The 18,273-nt window shown below is 39.6% G+C and overlaps 5 protein-coding genes and 1 non-coding gene across 7 annotated transcripts; 3 read left to right on the top strand and 3 right to left on the bottom strand.

The window, feature by feature from the left end:
* Positions 1-320: 320 nt before the first annotated feature.
* Positions 321-8,035, bottom strand: LOC111794861 (beta-1,6-galactosyltransferase GALT29A-like). Of its 2 annotated transcripts, XM_023677027.1 has the most exons (5): positions 7,618-8,035; positions 6,798-7,042; positions 5,154-6,599; positions 663-728; positions 321-411 (listed from the first exon to the last, which is right to left on the bottom strand). In XM_023677027.1, exons 3-4 carry the CDS (start codon positions 6,291-6,293, stop codon positions 675-677), a joined length of 1,194 nt encoding a protein of 397 aa, XP_023532795.1. In that variant the 5' UTR covers positions 6,294-6,599; positions 6,798-7,042; positions 7,618-8,035; the 3' UTR covers positions 321-411; positions 663-674. The 2 variants fall into 2 exon arrangements, with proteins under 2 accessions (XP_023532795.1, XP_023532796.1); XM_023677028.1 differs by lacking the exons at positions 321-411; positions 663-728 and adding an exon at positions 4,687-4,815 and having other exon boundaries at positions 5,154-7,042.
* Positions 362-4,895, top strand: LOC111794860 (poly [ADP-ribose] polymerase 3). The gene is made up of 18 exons (XM_023677026.1): positions 362-452; positions 821-1,116; positions 1,217-1,412; positions 1,514-1,627; positions 1,712-1,769; positions 1,853-1,922; positions 2,012-2,186; positions 2,263-2,396; positions 2,481-2,718; positions 2,817-2,944; positions 3,016-3,092; positions 3,171-3,331; positions 3,422-3,631; positions 3,719-3,821; positions 3,902-3,984; positions 4,071-4,214; positions 4,294-4,476; positions 4,557-4,895. Exons 1-18 carry the CDS (start codon positions 447-449, stop codon positions 4,623-4,625), a joined length of 2,445 nt encoding a protein of 814 aa, XP_023532794.1. The 5' UTR covers positions 362-446; the 3' UTR covers positions 4,626-4,895.
* On the bottom strand, positions 7,754-7,852 carry LOC111796274. Its single transcript, XR_002815319.1, has one exon. It is a non-coding gene; the product is annotated as a U6 spliceosomal RNA (small nuclear RNA).
* Positions 8,036-8,205: 170 nt separating the features above from the next.
* On the bottom strand, positions 8,206-9,433 carry LOC111794863 (zinc finger A20 and AN1 domain-containing stress-associated protein 3-like). Its single transcript, XM_023677030.1, has 2 exons — positions 9,085-9,433; positions 8,206-8,923 (listed from the first exon to the last, which is right to left on the bottom strand). The coding sequence occupies exon 2, from the start codon at positions 8,881-8,883 to the stop codon at positions 8,380-8,382; it is 504 nt and encodes a 167-aa protein (XP_023532798.1). The 5' UTR covers positions 8,884-8,923; positions 9,085-9,433; the 3' UTR covers positions 8,206-8,379.
* Positions 9,434-11,324: 1,891 nt separating this feature from the next.
* On the top strand, positions 11,325-16,235 carry LOC111794858 (protein SUPPRESSOR OF K(+) TRANSPORT GROWTH DEFECT 1-like). The gene is made up of 9 exons (XM_023677023.1): positions 11,325-11,796; positions 12,209-12,314; positions 13,328-13,526; positions 14,803-14,871; positions 14,948-15,022; positions 15,118-15,216; positions 15,326-15,481; positions 15,881-16,014; positions 16,105-16,235. The coding sequence occupies exons 1-8, from the start codon at positions 11,325-11,327 to the stop codon at positions 16,004-16,006; spliced, it is 1,302 nt and encodes a 433-aa protein (XP_023532791.1). The 3' UTR covers positions 16,007-16,014; positions 16,105-16,235.
* A 16-nt stretch (positions 16,236-16,251) lies between these two features.
* On the top strand, positions 16,252-18,189 carry LOC111794859. The gene is made up of 2 exons (XM_023677025.1): positions 16,252-16,335; positions 17,451-18,189. The coding sequence occupies exon 2, from the start codon at positions 17,516-17,518 to the stop codon at positions 18,071-18,073; it is 558 nt and encodes a 185-aa protein (XP_023532793.1). The 5' UTR covers positions 16,252-16,335; positions 17,451-17,515; the 3' UTR covers positions 18,074-18,189.
* Positions 18,190-18,273: the final 84 nt, after the last annotated feature.

Below are 18,273 nucleotides of genomic sequence, written 5' to 3'. Positions count from 1 at the left end.
GGACAATATCTGCTAGCGGTAGGCTTGGGCGTTACAATCCTAAATTAATTTGCAGGAATATTACAGAAGGGACAAAGAAACAAAACTCAGTTTACATTCCACTACCTGTCAATAGCTGAGGCTTTCAAAAGGCATCCAATTGGACACGTGGTATTCACTTTGGTGCCCCATAACACATGGAAGTCTACTAGTTTGACAGAGAAGTCAAGAACAAGCACGGACGTGTCTCTCTCGGAAGTTGTCACTATCACAAAGTTATGCAACGTTAAAGGAAATCCATGGAATGGTCTCTCTTTCAGCTATTTTCCATATCTTAAACGTTAGTGCTTCAAGCTTCAAGCTTGGATCTCATTGCTTTGCCTTTCACTGCCTTCTTTGTTGGGGAGTGCTTTATTTTTGCTGCTCTCTCATCTGTGTTCATCCAAAACAGAGAGAAAAACTGAAAGATGAAGGTTTGATCCTCTTAGCTTCTATATTATATACTCGGATGCGCTTTCATTCCTTTCTATGAATCTCTAGCATTAATGTTTCATGGGTTTGCTACTCATTTAACCAAATCAGTGTTCTTCTGATGTTTATGCGTCTGTCTTGTGTTTTCCAGCTTAATCATCTAACTAAGAACTAGTAGAAGTTCAAATCAAAATAACAACTAACATTGGTACCTGTAAATTCCATTAAGCTGTCGGCCAAATCCTTTGAGAAGTCCACCTGATGCAAAAATGGTGTTTCTGCAAGTAGAGAAAGAACACAATTGAAAGTTCATAAAAGAAATGTCAGAACAGTTCAAGAAAATTAGCTAATTTGTGTACAAATTTTGAAGGTTCATGAAAAGAGATCCCATTCTCACGCTCATGGTTCTGGTGAAGAAGAAAAGATAATGACAAGGAAACAAAAGGCAGAGAGCAAGACACATGAAAATGAACAATCACCTAAGAAAGTAAAGTCTGAAGACGAAAATGGGCGCCCGAACTGCAAATCCGAAACCGATCTTGCAGACGAGTTTGAATCGTTCTGTAACGCTACAAGAGAGAGTATTTCCATTGATCAAATGAAAGAGATCCTGCAAATGAATGAGCAAGACTCCACTGGCCCTGACTATGAGGTTGCTTCTAAATGGTACTACCATTAATATCAACAACTGCAGCATAGGCTTTTATTTATATCAGTGAATCATTCTTTTCGTGTATCGTTTGCTGAGCTGATCTCACATTGGCAGTCAAGACTTGCTGTTCTATGGTGCACTAGAAGGTTGCCCAGTCTGTAGTGGCAACCTGGTATTTGATGGGAAACGCTATGCCTGCAATGGATTTCTAAGCGAATGGTCTACTTGTACCTTCAAAACCAAGGATCCACCTAGGAAAAATGAAACCAATAAGTTACCAGAATCAGTCTTGAATTCTCCCATATCAGATGTAACACTCCATTTCCTGCACTTGTTTCTTCTTTTTCTAGATAGCCAGACATCATCGTACCAACAATTTTCTTAGTTGAACTCTGTTTCTTTATGGTGTAGTTGATAAAGAAGTATCAAAATCCAGGTCAACGTCGTAAGAGAAATCTTGGCCAATCAGATAAACCCTTCTCAGGAATGACCATTTCACTCTCTGGTCGTCTTTCGAGAACTCATGTAAGTCGATGGGTTGGGATTGAACTAGCATGGCACGAGTTTTTATTGTGATGGCTAACAAGTTTTCAATGACTGTTAACTCAGCATTACTGGAGAAAAGAAATTGAGAAGCATGGAGGGACTGTTAACAATTCTGTTATAGGTACAATCTCTTTGTTCTCATCGAGTCCTTGATTCTGTTCCTCGCTGTAATCGGTCGCGGTTTTAATGAACAAATCTTTGCAGGTGTCAGTTGTTTGGTTGTCTCTCCTGCCGAGAGAGAACGTGGTGGATCTTCCAAAGTTGCAGAAGCAGTGTGCGTTTCTTTCCTTCTATCCAAGATACATGCAGTTTTCAGGGCTGTTTGGTTTTCAAATTTCATGCCAATAATGTTCTCTTTTCCAGTGAAAGAGGAATACGGGTCGTTCGAGAAGCTTGGCTGCTTGATAGCATTGAGAAGCAAGAAGCTCAACCACTGGAAGCTTATGATATTGTAACAGATCTCACTGTCGAAGGCAAAGGGATCCCTTGGGACAAACAAGATCCATTTGAAGAGGCACTTGAATCCCTCGCAGCTGAAGTACGAATATCATTTTGAACATACTGTAGATTAATATTTAGAGTTCTTACCGGTTACTTTTACGTGTGTTCTGCAGCTCAAATTATATGGGAAGAGAGGGGTTTACAAGGATACCAAATTACAAGAACAAGGTGGAGAGATATTTGAAAAGGATGGGATCTTGTACAATTGCGCCTTTTCGCTTTGCGATCAAGGCCGAGGACTTAATGAGTAGCATACCGAACTTCTCCCGAGAAAGTTCTTGTTCATTAATTTTTTTCCCAGCTGATTCTAATTCACGAGCTATTGTTGTAGGTATTGTATTACTCAACTGATCAAAGTACCTGATAAGAACTTGCATCTGTTCTATAAGAAAGGAAAAGTTGGCGATAATCCCAACGCAGAGGAAAGGCTGGAGGAATGGGAAAACGAGGGAGATGCTATAAAGGAGTTTGTGCGGCTGTTCGAGGAAATAACTGGAAATGAATTCGAGCCATGGGAAAGGGAGAAGAAGTTTGAGAAGAAACGCTTGTCTTTCTATCCCATCGATATGGTATAATCCTAGTTTTTCGGTCATTTGTTCATGAGTTCGTCTGACACACGATATTTGATTTTTTTCCCCTTGTTTATGGCAATGGTTATACTTCATAGGATGATGGTGTGGATGTGAGACATGGAGGGCTTGGTCTTCGGCAGCTAGGAGTTGCATCTGTTCACAGCAAGCTAGAGCCAGTGGTTGCCAACTTTATGAAGGTTTTGTGTAGCCAAGAGATTTACAAGTAAGGCCTCTCTATAAAACGCTTTCCCTTCCTGCGCCATGAGATCTTACACCTTTGTCCTTCAACCCCAGGTATGCTCTTATGGAGATGGGGCACGACCCTCCGGAGTTCCCGATGGGAATGCTTTCTAATCTTCACTTGAAGAGATGTAAGCCCTATGGGCCCTTCCCTTTTCCCCTTTTGTTTTTGTTCGTCTGCTCGGTGTAAAGTGGAAAACTCTTTGCAGGCGAAGAGGTCCTTATGGAATTCATAGAGAAAGTAAAATCAATGAAAGAGACGGGACTTAAGGCTGAAGCTGTTTGGACAGATTACAGTAATAGATGGTTCACCCTCATGCACTCTACCAGACCTTTGATCTTCAAGGACTATCAAGAAATTGCTGAACATGTATGATGCCCCAATTAGGACCTTTCTACTATTGGTTGCAAACTTCCTTTTCTTTTTGGTTCATGTTATCTTAGCCGCTTAATTATCCAGGCTGCGGCTGTGTTGGAGAGTGTTCGAGATATAACAGTGGCTTCACATCTCATTGGCGACATGACTGGATCTACCATTGACGATCCACTCTCGGATCGATATAAGAAACTGGGTGGTTCTATTTCACTTCTGGAGAAGGATTCAGATGACTATAAAATGATTGTGAACTATCTAGAGAAAACCTACGAGCCTGTGAAAGTTGGAGATATTGTAAGAATTGACGTTCGATTGAATACTCGACAACATAATTCAGAGAATCTTGATTATTGAAGTTCGTGGTTTGAATGTGTTTTCCAGGAATATGGAGTGAGTGTTGACAACATTTTTTCTGTAGAATCAGAAGCACTCCCTAGCTACGAAGAGATAAAGAAGCTACCAAATAAAGTCCTCTTGTGGTGTGGTGGGTTGGCTGAATCCCTATTTACTTGCCCTCACTTCAGCGTTAATTGTTTCCATCTAAATTTCCTACTTTCTTGATAGGCACCCGGAGTTCGAATCTCATGAGGCATTTGCACAAAGGCTTCTTGCCAGCAATATGCTCTCTTCCAGTCCCGGGTTACATGGTACCTAGGCAATTGGAACATTGTAATATTTTCTTTTAAACATCAAAACGAACCTCAATATGGATTATCGTTGTTTTGTTTCGCAGTTTGGCCGAGCAATTGTGTGCTCTGATGCTGCGGGGGAGGCAGCTAGATACGGTTTTACTGCCGTAGACAGGCCAGAAGGTTTTTTGGTCCTGGCTATTGTTTCTCTCGGGGAAGAGATAATAGAGATAACAAGCCCACCTGAGGTAACCTAGGAACTTGATTTTCTGGCGTCTTTGTACAGTTCTGGTCAAGGTTGAATTAACTAGCAAGTGGTTGGGACAGGACACGAAATCATTGGAGGAGAAGAAGATGGGAGTGAAAGCATTGGGTAGGAAGAAGACAGACGAATCAGAACACTTTGTTTGGAAGGATGATATTAGAGTTCCATGTGGCACTTTGATCGCTTCAGAGCACAAAGATAGCCCTCTTGAATACAATGAGTACTCTGTCTACGATACCAAGCAGGTATGTCTCCTATGAACTGGTAATTTTTTTTGCAAACATATGGTAAATCAAACCCCTTTTTTGGTTCCTATACCATGCAGGCGAGTATAAGGTTCTTGGTGGGGGTGAAGTACGAGGAGAAAGAGGTGGTGATGGACACAAAGGAATGAAGGGAAATTGAAGCAGATGTCGAAGCATGCCCTGCATATATCTCTACTGTCCCTTTTGTGCCTTTTTTGTAGGGAGAGTTGATTCACATCACAATGTAAATATAATCATCTCTAACCTGTTGTAGTGCTCAGTTGCTGTGGTGCCTTTTCCATCGTCTTTCTTAGCTCAGCTTAGTTTCAATTAGGAAGTCTGCACGACAGTATGATGTTATAGGCTAAGGTCACCAAGTTTTGGTGTTACAAAGCTATAGTGTTCAACATTCGAGTAAATTTCCCTGATCCCTCCCCTTCCTATAAATTTGCATGGGTACTAATATTGCTATATCTATTCATGATTGGTGTAAATTCGAAATCATGCTCGCTAAAAAATGTTACAAGTTGTAAATCATGCACCAAAATAAAATTTTTCCTTCGAGATCAGTCATAGGACAGCCTAAACGAACAACTATACACCAACAAAGAATGAAGCAAGTTATCTAATCAACAACGACAAGATCGAATTCACTTATATAAAACCGTAAGAGGTACCTTGAACTTGTTCGACAAGAAAGGTATTCTCTGTGGCCTAGCAATCAAATCGTAATAAAAATCATACTCTGCCTCATAATCGTGCAGCCCCAATTCCTTCTTCTGGTTTGTGTGATAATGATGTTTTGCTGAAGGCGATTTCCCAAATCCGAATATACTAACTTTGTCGCAAATTCCTACGGCCAACATAACGGCTTGCATACCAGAAGAATAGTGGAATAAAGGACCTTCGTGGGCTGAGCTCCATTCTTCCATCGACTTCCCTGTCACCTTCATAAAGCGTTTGACCGAGTAATATTTCACAATCCTAGAGCACAGAGCATCAAAATTCGGATCAGTAATCAGCAGCGGAGATTTGTGGGATTTGTTGCAGATAGTGTAGTCCATGAAATGTACAGGTTGACAAATGTACATGATTGTCGGCACGTTTGGCCCATAGGGGTGGCAGAAACACCCTTCTCTTCTGGCACAAAGGTGTAAGATGTTGCTATTGATGAAAGAAATGTTGGTTTTAGAGCCAACTTTGCTCTCATGATTATCTGTCCTTGCGTTGTTCAATCGAATAACAATCTCGTGGCTGTCAATCAGTTTCCCATAAGCACTGTTCAATAAGATTCCACTGTTCCCCACGACGGCACAAGCGGAATACTTTTTATCTGAACCGACAAAGCCATTCTGCCTGTCAATTGGGTCTTTGATGAGTCTTACCAGTTTCGGCATAATCTCCGTCGTGAGCTGTTTCTTTCTCACCCAGCTACTCAATGACCGCCTGAAATCCAACCAATGTCGGTAAAAGGCCGGCGAGCGGAACGTTACTGGAAAGCTATTCGAGGGCCTCGCTTTCTTGTCATAATGATTGAATCTTCGCCATGTAGCATAAGTCCTGTACGCCCTCGGGCCACCAAAGTTCGCCTCCAACAATTGATCTATATCTCGCTTCGACTGTCTCTCTCCCAAATCAACCGAAGCAAATTTCAGCAGTGTGGAATTAAACACGAATGCTGGTGGTCTCGAACCGATTACATAAGTTTCCAGCTCGAAAGAACTGAGGCCGCGGCGGAAGATGAGGCGGCAGATGAGAGGCACAACAAATGAGATGAACAGCAACACACTGAACACCGGACGGACCGTACTCTTCATCGCGAGAGTGAAACCGCCGGACCGATTTGAGGTAATGCTAAATGAATGCGGACATAGATTGCACAGATCTTGAACCAATACGTCTCAGATCCATTTCCAAAAAGTTCGGCATCCAATGAGACGATAAAGAAAACAGTTGTGATGCTTAAATTTTGAACTCGGAGAAAAATCCGAAAAGCGAGATTTATGTGAATGCAATCTCGTCGGTGGCGACATCAGAAAAGAGTAGGTAAGAAGCAAGAACCACAGATCCAAAGATCAAACGAGAATGATACCCTCAGGATTCCAAATCCGAGAAAGAACAGTCTAAAAAAACAGCAACACCAATGCAAAAAATTTCCTAATTAACTTCTGCAAGTAACTGAACTACTAATTATCCAGTTAGAACAGTATCGAATCCAAACAATTCACCATTTAAACGAAAACAAAAGCATTCAACTAAGTGTAAGTGACTGTTCAATAAACCATTAACGAAACCAAAAGATTCAAATCAGAGTCACAAACCCTAACATAAATCCGCCGGTTCCATTGACGAATTATGAGAATCAAAGAAAGCCGCGAATCATTGGCATTGGCTTCCGGACAGGATTCTCCCGTTGATCTCCCCGGCCATTATTGCACCATTTTATATACACCAGAAATACTAATGTGCGGCGCAGTACATTGCAACAACCATACAAACAAGTCCACGTGGCTTCGTTTCGTCTCTCTTTATCATGACATTACATCAGACGGTTCAGATCACGCCTCTGGCTCATCATGTATCACGAAAATCACACCGTATCAGTTCCCAAAGCTTTACAGCTAATCCAATAAATTGTGGATTTTTTTAATACCCCAATTGGAATATAAACTATTTCTTTTAAATTAAATTTAAAATCGATGATTCCAATATGAATTGACGTGGCACATTATTATTGGATGGGCATAGTCTTTTTGGCGGTTTGTTTGGCAATTACGAGAAAGAGCGTGACATTAAACCTTATAATATAAGATTAATTAAATGTATTGTACATTTAATTATTAGAGAATATAATATAAGAGTATAGTATTCCCCGGACATATAATTTTGCGACAAAAACAATTATTTTTGTATTTTCTTTTCCTCTTTTGGCATAAGAAGACGGTCTACTTGAGAGTCAGTTCAGCCTTACTATGTTTAGCTGAACGTGACGGGGAATATTGCTCGTTTCTTTTTCATAAAAAGAATCAAAATTTACTACTAATATATACTTTTAAGCGGGTATTGTCTGTTTTGGCCTATTATGTATCACCGTCAGTCTCACGGTTTTAAAACATGTCTGTTAGGTTGAGATTTTCATACCTTTAGAAATACTTTGTTTTCCACTCCAATCGATGTAGGATCGACACACCTTTCATTGATTTTGATATTATATTTCGATTTGCGCTTGTCGTCCTTGCAATGGGGGCCTAGCGTTCTCGCTAACACGCCTTAGTGTCTGACTCTGATATTATTCTCGATTTGTGTGTCATCTTTGTGCAGGCTCATGCTAATCTTCTCTATATCGTCCCAATTTTATCGGATGTCCTCGTTTGACCGGTTACACATCGTCGTCATATCTCAACCGATATGAGATCTCACAATCCACCTCCTTAGGGACCCAGTATTCTCGCTGGCATACCACCACCCAGTGAGCCCAAATCCATCATTAACAGATATTGTTTGTTTTGACTCGTCAGGTATCGTCATCAACCTAACAATTTTAAAATGCATATATTAGGAGGAGGTTTCCGTATAAAGCAGTTGATGCAATGGACATTATACATTATTTTCCAAAAGAAAACATTTAAAATTTTAAGCAAATTAAAAAATAAAAATAGTTTAATTGAATAATTTATTATTTTAAGGACCTAATCACCCTTTTAAATACCATTTTGGACGGCTTCTGACTTTCACGGGAAACAAATTGAAATATAGATCATATTATTGAATTTTTATACAACCATCAATATTTTTTGCGAATAGTCCCAACGCCGTCCCGCGGCTGTCAACTCCACGCGCTGGCCCCACACTAAAGAAGCTGAAAAGACCATTTTGTCCCTCTCCCTCTCTCTCTCTCCTCCTTCAGATCCTCTGTAGTTTCTCCCCTTTCACCACCGGATTTGCCTTCGCGATCTGATCCTTCCCCATCCCTTTGAAGTCAAATTCACACCCGTGTTGCTCCGGGTACCGGTGAGTCCCACAGTACACCATCCCGCACCTGCACTTGAACCCTGTCAATCCTACGCGCCGCCTGCACGTCGTGCATCGGCTCGCCTGCTGCTGCGCCGGCGCTGGAGTTACATCTGCCGCCACCTGCGCCTTCTCCTCAAAGGACTGGTTCGCTTCCAATGAATCCGATTTGAGATTTAACAACGACGCGTCCGCAAAGGAGGATGACGCGATGGTGGCAGCGGCGGCGGATGTTAGGGTTTGGTTTAAGGCGAGTTTGGCGGAGGAGGATTGCTGTTCCTTCAACTGCAGATCTCGGTAGCACTTTGAGCAGAGATCTTGCGTCGCAGGACTCCCGAAGAATCCGCAGTTGTTAACGCAAAGCTTCGGCGCTTGGCATCTATGTTCTTCCGCCATTCTTTCCGGATCTCAATTCAACAACTCAATATCTATAAATCTACAACAACATAAATCAAACGAAAAAAACAAATCAGATCCATCGATGAAAACAATCGAACTCCAAATCAAATTCACACGAACAAGAACACAACCTCTCCAAAAATCCAGAAAACGAACAACATCAAACAAAAACACGAACAAAAATCTTCAGAGAATTACCTGTTTGCGATGATTCAAACGATCAGCAGACAATCGACAAAATAGCAGATCGAACCGAATATAATTTGTTCCGAAAGAGAGAAACAAAGGAAGAAAGGAGAGGAATCGAAACGCTGGCTTTGAAGGAAAACAAAAGAATCTCCAAACCGATTATAATGGGAACGGCGATTGTGAGTTATTTGGAGATTCCTTTTCTGCGTGGTGGAAAGTTCCAGACAATTTCCTTTGCTGTTCTTCCTTCTTTCTTTTTCTTTCCTTTTTCTTACTTTTTTCCAAATTATCTCTCGTGTTTGTTCCTGATAATTCAATTGCTTTTATACTTTCCTTTTACTCGTTCATTCTTTTAATTTTTTTATTTATTTTTCACTTCAAATTGGCACCAAACAAAACGCCGATTCCCTCTTTAAATACGCGTTTCGTTGGTTCAATGCCGTAATAGAAACTCCGCGTGAAAACCAATACACGGCTGTTAGTTGGCTGGCGATCCAAATCATCTAGAAATCGCCGAGCTTCTTCCCTAGGCGATCCAAATCGTCTAGTAATCGCCAAGCCTCTCCCCCTGGCCCCCACCTTAGTCCGTCTTTTTAATATTTATTATAACAATTTATTTATTAATTTTGGAGCATATTTAGGTCTACTTCTAATAACACGAAAATGTTGACTTTTATCCTTATTTTGACTTATGAAAATGTCAAAAAATTCACCGAATCAGAGAGCGCCAAGTGTCACAACCATATTATATGAGATTTGAATTTCCCTCCTGGATTGTTTGTAAGCATGTCAATATCACGATGCTACACGGTTGACTGGAAAAGTCCAAAGTATATAATCTTTGGTCTTTGGTTGTAATGGTCTTGATCATCTTCAATTCCGTGTTTCCGTACTTGTAAAAGAGGTTCTTTTATCATTAACTTAACTATCTCCTGAGCTTGGACCAAACTCTCTATGAGATTTATAATTGCATTACTTATAGCTTTCTTGTTCGTAGACCGATAATTCTACGAACAGTAAGAAATGACAAAACAGCTCAAACTTTTGTTGTAACATTTAGCAACAAAAAAATCTTTGACCCAATAAGTGCTGTTGGAGCTCGGATTTTAATTTATTACCATTCGAGCGTGATTATGTTAAATGAAACACGACTCTCCACAATGTTATGATATTGTCCACTCTAAGCACAATCTCTTGTGGGAATCCTGTGGACCAAAGCAACCGAGCGTTGCTCAAATTACCCAAATTACCATGCAACCGAGGCTTGCATCTTAAAAATGACCTGAACCTTTTAATTCTCACGCAGCCTTTATTATGTCACATTAAATTTCATGCCAATGTGCTGTTTGAACATTTTTGTAGCTAACGTTGTTTGCCAAGTTCTCCATGTGAGAATCCTATGGACCGAAGCAACCGAGCGTTGCCCAAATTACCATGCATGAGCTAGCAATAAAAGTAAATGTTTGAATTTAGTGTTAGAGTATTGTTGGGAGAGAAGTCTCACATTAGCTAATTAAGGAAAAGATCGAGAGCTCACGCTGAACAAATGACAATATCATATCATTGTAAAAAGTCATGGTCCTTGACATTTAGCTCACTACATCCCGAACATATCTTGATAAAGGCCCATAGTCAAGTTGAGATGGAAATCATAAATATATATATTTTTCAAAAATACCTTCAAACTTGTCGATAGTTTAAAAAAAAAATTTAATTAATACCTTTCCACTTAAAAATAATAATAATAAATACCTAACGTTAACACCATATTTAAAAAATACTCATGAAATTTTAATAGCATCGTTAACCTTAGAAATATTTTTAATTTTTTTTTTAGTTTAAAAGCATTATTGAAGGTAAGAAATATATTTACTAATTTAGTCTTTATTACAACCATTTGTAGTTTTCAACACGCTACTGCTATTTGCTGAACCGAGCCTAGCCTCCCACTGGCGCAACTCTATTTTTCCTTTCAATTCATTCCCGTGGTTGTAAGGCTGAGGATTGTTTTTCCATCGGATCATTCCGATTCAAGCTTCATCCTCCGATCTTCAGATAAAGATTTTTCGGAAAATTGTATATTTCTGTGGGAAATCATCGCTTGAAATCTAGGTTTTCAATTGTTTATATGCTTTGAGATTCCGAGAGTCAAAGATCGATGTTCTAGGGTTTCCGTTTTCCGTGGGGAGACGATTTGCGATCGCGCTGTTTTAATCTATCTATGAAACTTGGTTGAAGTTACTCCAGAGATGTATAGCAATTTCAAGGAACAAGCTATCGAGTACGTGAAGCAGGCGGTACAGGAAGATAATGCTGGCAATTACGCGAAAGCCTTCCCACTGTATATGAACGCCTTGGAATACTTCAAAACTCATTTGAAGTATGAGAAGAATCCTAAGATTAAGGAAGCCATTACCCAGAAATTCACCGAGTATTTGCGTCGTGCCGAGGAGATACGTGCTGTGCTCGATGATGGCGGTCCAGGACCGGCTTCCAATGGGGATGCGGCGGTTGCGACTAAGCCCAAGACGAAGCCAAAGGATGGAGAAGGAGGAGATGGAGAAGATCCAGAACAGGCTAAGCTGCGAGCCGGTCTTAATTCCGCGATCATAAGGGAGAAGCCGGACGTCAAGTGGAACGATGTCGCTGGATTAGAAAGCGCCAAGCAGGCATTGCAAGAGGCGGTAATATTACCCGTGAAGTTCCCGCAGTTCTTTACTGGTTAGTTCCATTCAACTTCTTTCGATCTACTGTCATATTGATCTCTGTTGTTTGATTGCAATGATCTTAATCACGTCAGTAAAGTTGCGTTGCCTCTGGATTTCCTGCTTTTGAGTTTGATTTGATTTGATGTGTAATGATTACGACTATGCTGGATTGGAATGCTTGGTTGTCCTGTCTGTTCTCTAGCTTCAAGTTGTGAGGAGATCCCTGATTTCCGACTTCTAGTTTAAGTATAACGTTGATTCTTATCCTAATAAACTGCTTGGATCCTATCCTTCTAATTACCCAATTTGACTTGAAATAAACTTGTGTAAAGAACGTGTTCTCATTTCCAGTCGTATTCTATTACGAAGGTTTCTGCTTACTTTTTAAATACTTTTGTCAAAGATCATCATCTAGTTTTATTCAGGTAAGAGGCGACCATGGAGAGCTTTCTTGTTATATGGACCTCCTGGAACTGGAAAATCATACTTGGCAAAGGCTGTTGCTACGGAGGCTGACTCAACATTTTTCAGGTAATGGTTTTTTGAGCCTATGATCTGTTTAGTTGTGATAAGTTTCTTCACTGCCATAGCTTTTATCTTTTAAATGTTCTATGCAAGCATATCTCAAGAATTTATGATTGAAAATTGGATGTCCTGTTATTCAAATTCTTAATGGAAAGTTCCTGTTTCTTCATCATATTTTTTTATGTAGTGTAATTAGTTGGAATTATTGTAATTTTTTAGTTCGATTTTTTTCGTTTGTTAGTAATTGAATCAGTGGGCTAAAATCTTATTTGAATAGAGAGTTAATCTCTTGCATTAGCAAAACTTGAATAATAATGAGATTCTTGTTGGTAATTCTTGAGAGTTTTAGACTGTTAGATGGGACCATCTGTTTTGCTTGGCAGGAAAGTTTCGAGGAAAATATGACTGAAGGTAAAGTAAGGAGAAAAGAAGTTTACTATACAAAGTTGTTTAGAGAGGTAGCAATTTAGTGCGCAAGATTTAATGTAGGATACATCCATGCCAAATTTAATTATGAGTGGTAGAACCTACCCTGTCTTTTTCTCTTGACAGCCCATGAGAATAAATGCACTCGGATTTTTTCTTCTTATATTTGCCTTTTCTGAGTGCAATCTGTAAGGTAGGAATTTTCTGGATTGGAATCATCTTCCATTATTTAGTTGCACGATGAACTTGTTATGGTTCTTGACTTTGACAAACTTCAGGAATAAAATTAGCTATCTTTTTAATTATTTATTTTTTGAAATAGAGTTCAAACGCATTTGCTGGCTGTTTACTGTTTGAACTCATTGAACAGTTTCAAATAGAAATAAAGTGGGGAAAATAATTGATGAATACAAAGGCTTTTAGTTATCTATTTTCTTTGTTTTCATTCCCATCCTATCCGATAGCAGGGCATACATACCCCACATTCTATTTGGATATCTTTGGCCGTTATATGAATGTGTTTTTATTAGTCATTAATCTTGGCTACTTGCTGGTTTTTTACCCCTTACTTATTTTTTACTTTCTGGTGCTAGCATTTCTTCCTCGGACCTTGTCTCGAAATGGATGGGTGAAAGTGAAAAGCTAGTTTCAAATCTTTTTCAAATGGCTCGAGATAGTGCTCCATCTATCATCTTTATTGATGAAATAGATTCATTATGTGGTCAACGAGGTGAAGGTAATGAAAGCGAAGCTTCAAGACGCATTAAGACAGAACTTCTTGTGCAGATGCAGGTATGTTTGTAGAGTAATGGCATGCATATTTTGTGTATTAAAGGAGGGTTGCCCATTTCATTTACTCGAGAATGCCCAATTGCAGAAAATGCGTCCTCACTTGCTTTTGGCCTACTTTCAAGTGTTTTCTGGCTGGTTGAAAGTTGCCTTTTATTGTATCTGAAGAGTTCTGTAACAGTTAGGAGTCCAATTACTTGTTTCTTCGATTCTGGCCATCCACTTGGGTTTACACTGCTTCTTAAGTCTTAGGTTATAGGATATCTGGTTTGTTTCCTATCCTGTTAATATCCAAAAAAAATTCCAACTTTCCCATGTCTACTGGGTTCTTTACCCAGCTCTCATTTCTAATTTTGGTAGTTACCAAAGCTGGGGACCTAGATGAGCAACCCTGAGTCTGAGGGGTTTGAATTCAGTAGCATTCTATTATTTTTTTAAGGTGCCTAACCCTTGAATGTATATTCCGTAAGTTTTATGCATGTTTTTTTGTTTTTTCTGTTTGCTTTTTTTCATACGATCTCTGTATTGAAAAAGTTAGCACTTGTCAGATGAATTTTGATGCATAATGGAATTTGCTCAATCTCACTAGTCCAGTTTCTATTTAAAATTAAATAGCCTACTCAATGTTACACTAACTAATCTTTAGTTAGTTGTCTCTGTTATTTTACTTTGGAGAATATTACTTAGTGATTCGTTAACATAAGAAATAAATTGGGTAAAGGGGATGGAAACAGTTTGGGCATTTGGGGAGTTATATTTATTTCAAATCTTTTATGCTTTTCTTCTTTTAAAATATCGAATTTTAGAATTAGAGTTTGTTTTTTAATTTTTTAAAAAGAAAATATTCAAATAAGAGTTTGTTTGGAAGCTATTTTTAAACTGTTTTTAAGAATAGTGGTATAATGAATTTTGTATTGAAATCACCATTCACAATTGTGTGATTTGATAAGGAAGAACTTTGAAATCAACAAGTCAGTTTGGGAATATTCAAACTTTTAACCTCTTCATCAAAGACATATATCTTAACCAGTTCGAATTGATAGAAAGAACATGTTTACTTAATTTTTAAAAATTGGTCATCCATAAAGGCAAAGAGAACAAGAAGAAAAATATAAAGAAAATTAGTTATCCATATACGTTTTAGTAGAACTTTGGTCCAAAAATCAGAAAACTGATTTAGAAATAGTTTCCAAACAAGTTCCATGGATATTGTTTCATTTAACATCTTTTATTATGAAAGTTATTTTGAAACTGAATCATACATCTCTTGCATTAATAGGGTGTAGGAAACAACGATCAGAAAGTTCTTGTTCTTGCTGCAACAAATACTCCCTATGCCTTGGATCAGGTGAAGTTTATTTCCATATCATGTTAGGGTTTATGGAAATGCAATGCATATTTGACTGAATAGATATTGTTTACAGGCCATTCGTCGGCGATTCGACAAGCGGATATACATCCCTCTTCCCGATTTGAAAGCCAGGCAGCATATGTTCAAAGTTCTGAGAATTATATTTTATTTCTTTCCTGTAAAAAGCAACTTTTCTTTTTTGTCTGTAATGCTCTGCTAACATTCTTAGGTGTATTTAAATAGGTGCATCTGGGGGATACGCCACATAATTTGACAGAAGCAGATTTTGAAAGCTTAGCACGCAAGACAGATGGTTTCTCAGGTTCAGATGTTTCAGTTTGTGTAAGTATAAAATATTAGTTGGAGGAACTGATATCTATCTATTATTTGTGCCTCGAATCTTAATCAGAGATTAGTCAAAAGGTAGTTCATGAACCCCTTGAATTTGCAGGTGAAGGATGTGCTCTTCGAACCTGTTCGCAAAACACAAGATGCTATGTTCTTCTTTAAAACTCCTGATGGTATGTGGGTACCCTGTGGACCAAAGCAACAAGGTGCTGTCCAAATTACCATGCAAGAGTTAGCAGGCAAAGGACTCGCCTCAAAGGTACATTGCATCTTCCCATCTGAGATGAATATTTGGATTTAAAATTTGATATTTGACGACGTGCAGCACTGGTGCTCCTTGTGGCTGTTTATGGCCAGTTATTCGCAACTTCCATGAAGTGACGAGCAGGAAGATATAATAATACAGGCTAATATGTTAACATTTTATGCATCATCCAAAAATAAAATCTTTATACACTTGTATATGCTTCTCCATGTTGAAAAAGATTTGTCTTTTGATCAGGGGATGCTTTATAATAATTCGACTCTAGTCTCTGGTTGATAAAAGGAAGTTTTCTCGTTCGTTAATTCTAATGTCTTGAATGATATGGAAGAATGAAACGCACCCTTTTTCAGGCTGCAATTTGTCTCGCTAAACATTTGCTTGTTTCTGTTGCAGATTCTTCCTCCTCCAATTACAAGAACAGACTTTGACAAGGTCCTAGCTAGACAGAGGCCTACTGTGAGTAAATCTGATCTGGAGATTCATGAAAGGTTTACAAAAGAGTTTGGGGAGGAAGGTTGAGGAGTTTGGTATGATTATTGCTCACAACCCATCAGAGTTGTATTTTATTTGTATTCCAACTCCAACAGATTTATATATGTTTCAATTGTCCATTGAAGGGGAAGCAGCAAGTATGACATTTTGTATTGAGCAGAAAACATTGAAGTCTGACGTTTCTCGAATTTCATGCCACCAACTTGTGTATAGTGTTACAAAAATTTGAAATAACGAATGATGTTTGTTTGCTTAATCATATTCTCTGCATCGTTTAGAATTATATACTGAACTTTGTAAATCTCATTCAGGGAATTTATTGCGATGATGAATGCTGGAGGGTTACAGCAATGAAGGTAACTTCTCCCAATTCAGGATTTCTTAGAAGATCATTAGATTAGACGTGGAAACCTTTTCCTAGTAGATGTATTTTAAAATTGAGTCTGATGATAATACGTAATGGGCTACAACGGTCAATGTTTGCTAGCGGTAGGCTTGAGCTATTACAAATTATATAAGAGCTAGATGTCACGGTCATGCTCGTCCAAGGAGTGTTGCTCATGACTGTATGCCCATGACGTTTCGAAAAAATCATGTCTAGGTCTGGACATGAAACGCTTCAGAATGTACTATAGGGGAATATGACTAGTTGTCATCTTCTCCCTACCCAAGGTACATATGTACTATAGGGGAATATGACTAGTTGTCATCTTCTCCCTACCCAAGGTTCATGAAATGTACTATAGGATGTACCATAGGGGAATATGACTAGTTGTCAACTTCTCCCTACCCATGAAAATGTACTATAGGATGTACCATAGGGGAATATGACTAGTTGTCAACTTCTCCCTACCCATGAAACGCCTCAGAATGTACTATAGGATGTACTATAGGGGAATATGACTAATTGTCAACTTCTCCCTACCCAAGGTTATATACTATGAGCCGTTATTGTTACTCTCTTGCTCGCTCATATAATGTCTCTTTCAAAAATCTCTCTGCCCTCGTTTTCTGAAACCTTCTTTTTAAACCAAGGTCAGAGGCTCGAGTATACGTCGCTTGGCCATAGGCGACATAAGAACAAATTGGCTTAGCTCACTTGTCGTTGGAAAGCGAGTGTCGCACTATCGCAAGTCCACTGCCATCAAGATTGTGATTGTGACACTAAACACCAGGTGACACCAAGCGGTGTATGATGAGGATACAAGGATGTAGAAACCTCTTTGAATCGGATGTTCCTTAAAATGATAATGTTGTCGTTAAACGTCGTCCATTCGGGCATGTGATCTTTCAGGCCACTATCAGTCGATTCCTTTCCCAATCCAACATAATTCTTCTTTTCCTAAACTACTCTCCTCCGATCACAGTCTCTAGGGTGTTCAGTCCATTGGGGAAGGTTATTACCGTCATTTACCACTCCTACCGTTTCTACACCTTTCTTGTAACTTCACTCTCTGTCTGTGTCTCACAGTCTGACTGAGTGCCTCTCATCTCACCGACCTCACCTCCGCACCGACCTCACCTCCGGCGAAGAATATGGAGAAAAAGCGTAGCTGGAGCTGGAGCTGGGGGTCCGCCCTAGTCGGAGCAGCGTCGGCGATTGCAGCGACAGCGATCGTTTCCGCCAAGCCCAAGGACCCAACCTTCCACCTTATCTCAATTAAGTTCACTTCCTTCAAGCTGAAGCCGCCGGTAGTTGACGCCGAGCTCATCCTGACCGTCCACGTCACCAACCCCAACGTGGCCCCCATCCACTACTCCTCTACCTCCATGTCCATTTTCTACGACGGCTCCCTCCTCGGCTCGGCCCAGGTCGACGCCGGTTCGCAGCAGGCCCGGTCCTGTCAGGTCCTCCGCCTCCCAGCCCGACTCGACGGCCTGAAGCTGGCCCACAACGGCAGCCGGTTCATCTCCGACGTCATGAAACGAGAAATGGTTCTGGATGCGAGTGTGGATATTGGGGGAATTGCAAGAGTGCTTTGGTGGAGTCACAAGTTCAAGGTCCACGTGGACAGCCATCTCATCGTTGATCCCGTCTTCCTCGATGTGCTTGATCAGGAAAACACTTCCCAACTTGAGCTGTTTCTTTCTTGATATTCCATGGAGTTATGGAATTAATTATGTCTCTTTGTCTTGTGTTTTTCTTTAGCCGCATTTAGGTGAAATGAGTGTAAGATTATCAATGCCCTTCCATCTTATTTATAATTGAACTCGTTTTTTTTTTCTTTTTATAATTTAATTCAATTATTTAGAATAAGACCTTTCCCGGAATCTTGAGTTCATAATCAAATAAT

The sequence above is a fragment of the Cucurbita pepo genome, chromosome LG05 (genome assembly GCF_002806865.2).
Source record: "Cucurbita pepo subsp. pepo cultivar mu-cu-16 chromosome LG05, ASM280686v2, whole genome shotgun sequence".
Lineage (NCBI taxonomy): Eukaryota > Viridiplantae > Streptophyta > Magnoliopsida > Cucurbitales > Cucurbitaceae > Cucurbita > Cucurbita pepo.
The sequence above is the reverse complement of the archived record's forward strand: the minus strand, read 5'-3'. Positions and strand labels throughout refer to the sequence as shown.

Coding starts and splice junctions, on each gene's coding strand:
- LOC111794858 (XM_023677023.1), top strand. CDS start 11,325: ATGTATAGCAATTTCAAGGAACAAGCTATCGAGTACGTGAAGCAGGCG. Junction 12,315..13,327: donor GCTGACTCAACATTTTTCAG/GTAATGGTTTTT, acceptor TTCTGGTGCTAG/CATTTCTTCCTCGGACCTTG. Junction 14,872..14,947: donor CTCCCTATGCCTTGGATCAG/GTGAAGTTTATT, acceptor TATTGTTTACAG/GCCATTCGTCGGCGATTCGA.
- LOC111794861 (XM_023677027.1), bottom strand. CDS start 6,293: ATGAAGAGTACGGTCCGTCCGGTGTTCAGTGTGTTGCTGTTCATCTCA. Junction 729..5,153: donor TCTTGTCGAACAAGTTCAAG/GTACCTCTTACG, acceptor CTCTACTTGCAG/AAACACCATTTTTGCATCAG.
- LOC111794859 (XM_023677025.1), top strand. CDS start 17,516: ATGGAGAAAAAGCGTAGCTGGAGCTGGAGCTGGGGGTCCGCCCTAGTC.
- LOC111794860 (XM_023677026.1), top strand. Junction 1,923..2,011: donor TCCAAAGTTGCAGAAGCAGT/GTGCGTTTCTTT, acceptor TCTCTTTTCCAG/TGAAAGAGGAATACGGGTCG. Junction 4,215..4,293: donor AGATAACAAGCCCACCTGAG/GTAACCTAGGAA, acceptor TGGTTGGGACAG/GACACGAAATCATTGGAGGA.
- LOC111794863 (XM_023677030.1), bottom strand. CDS start 8,883: ATGGCGGAAGAACATAGATGCCAAGCGCCGAAGCTTTGCGTTAACAAC.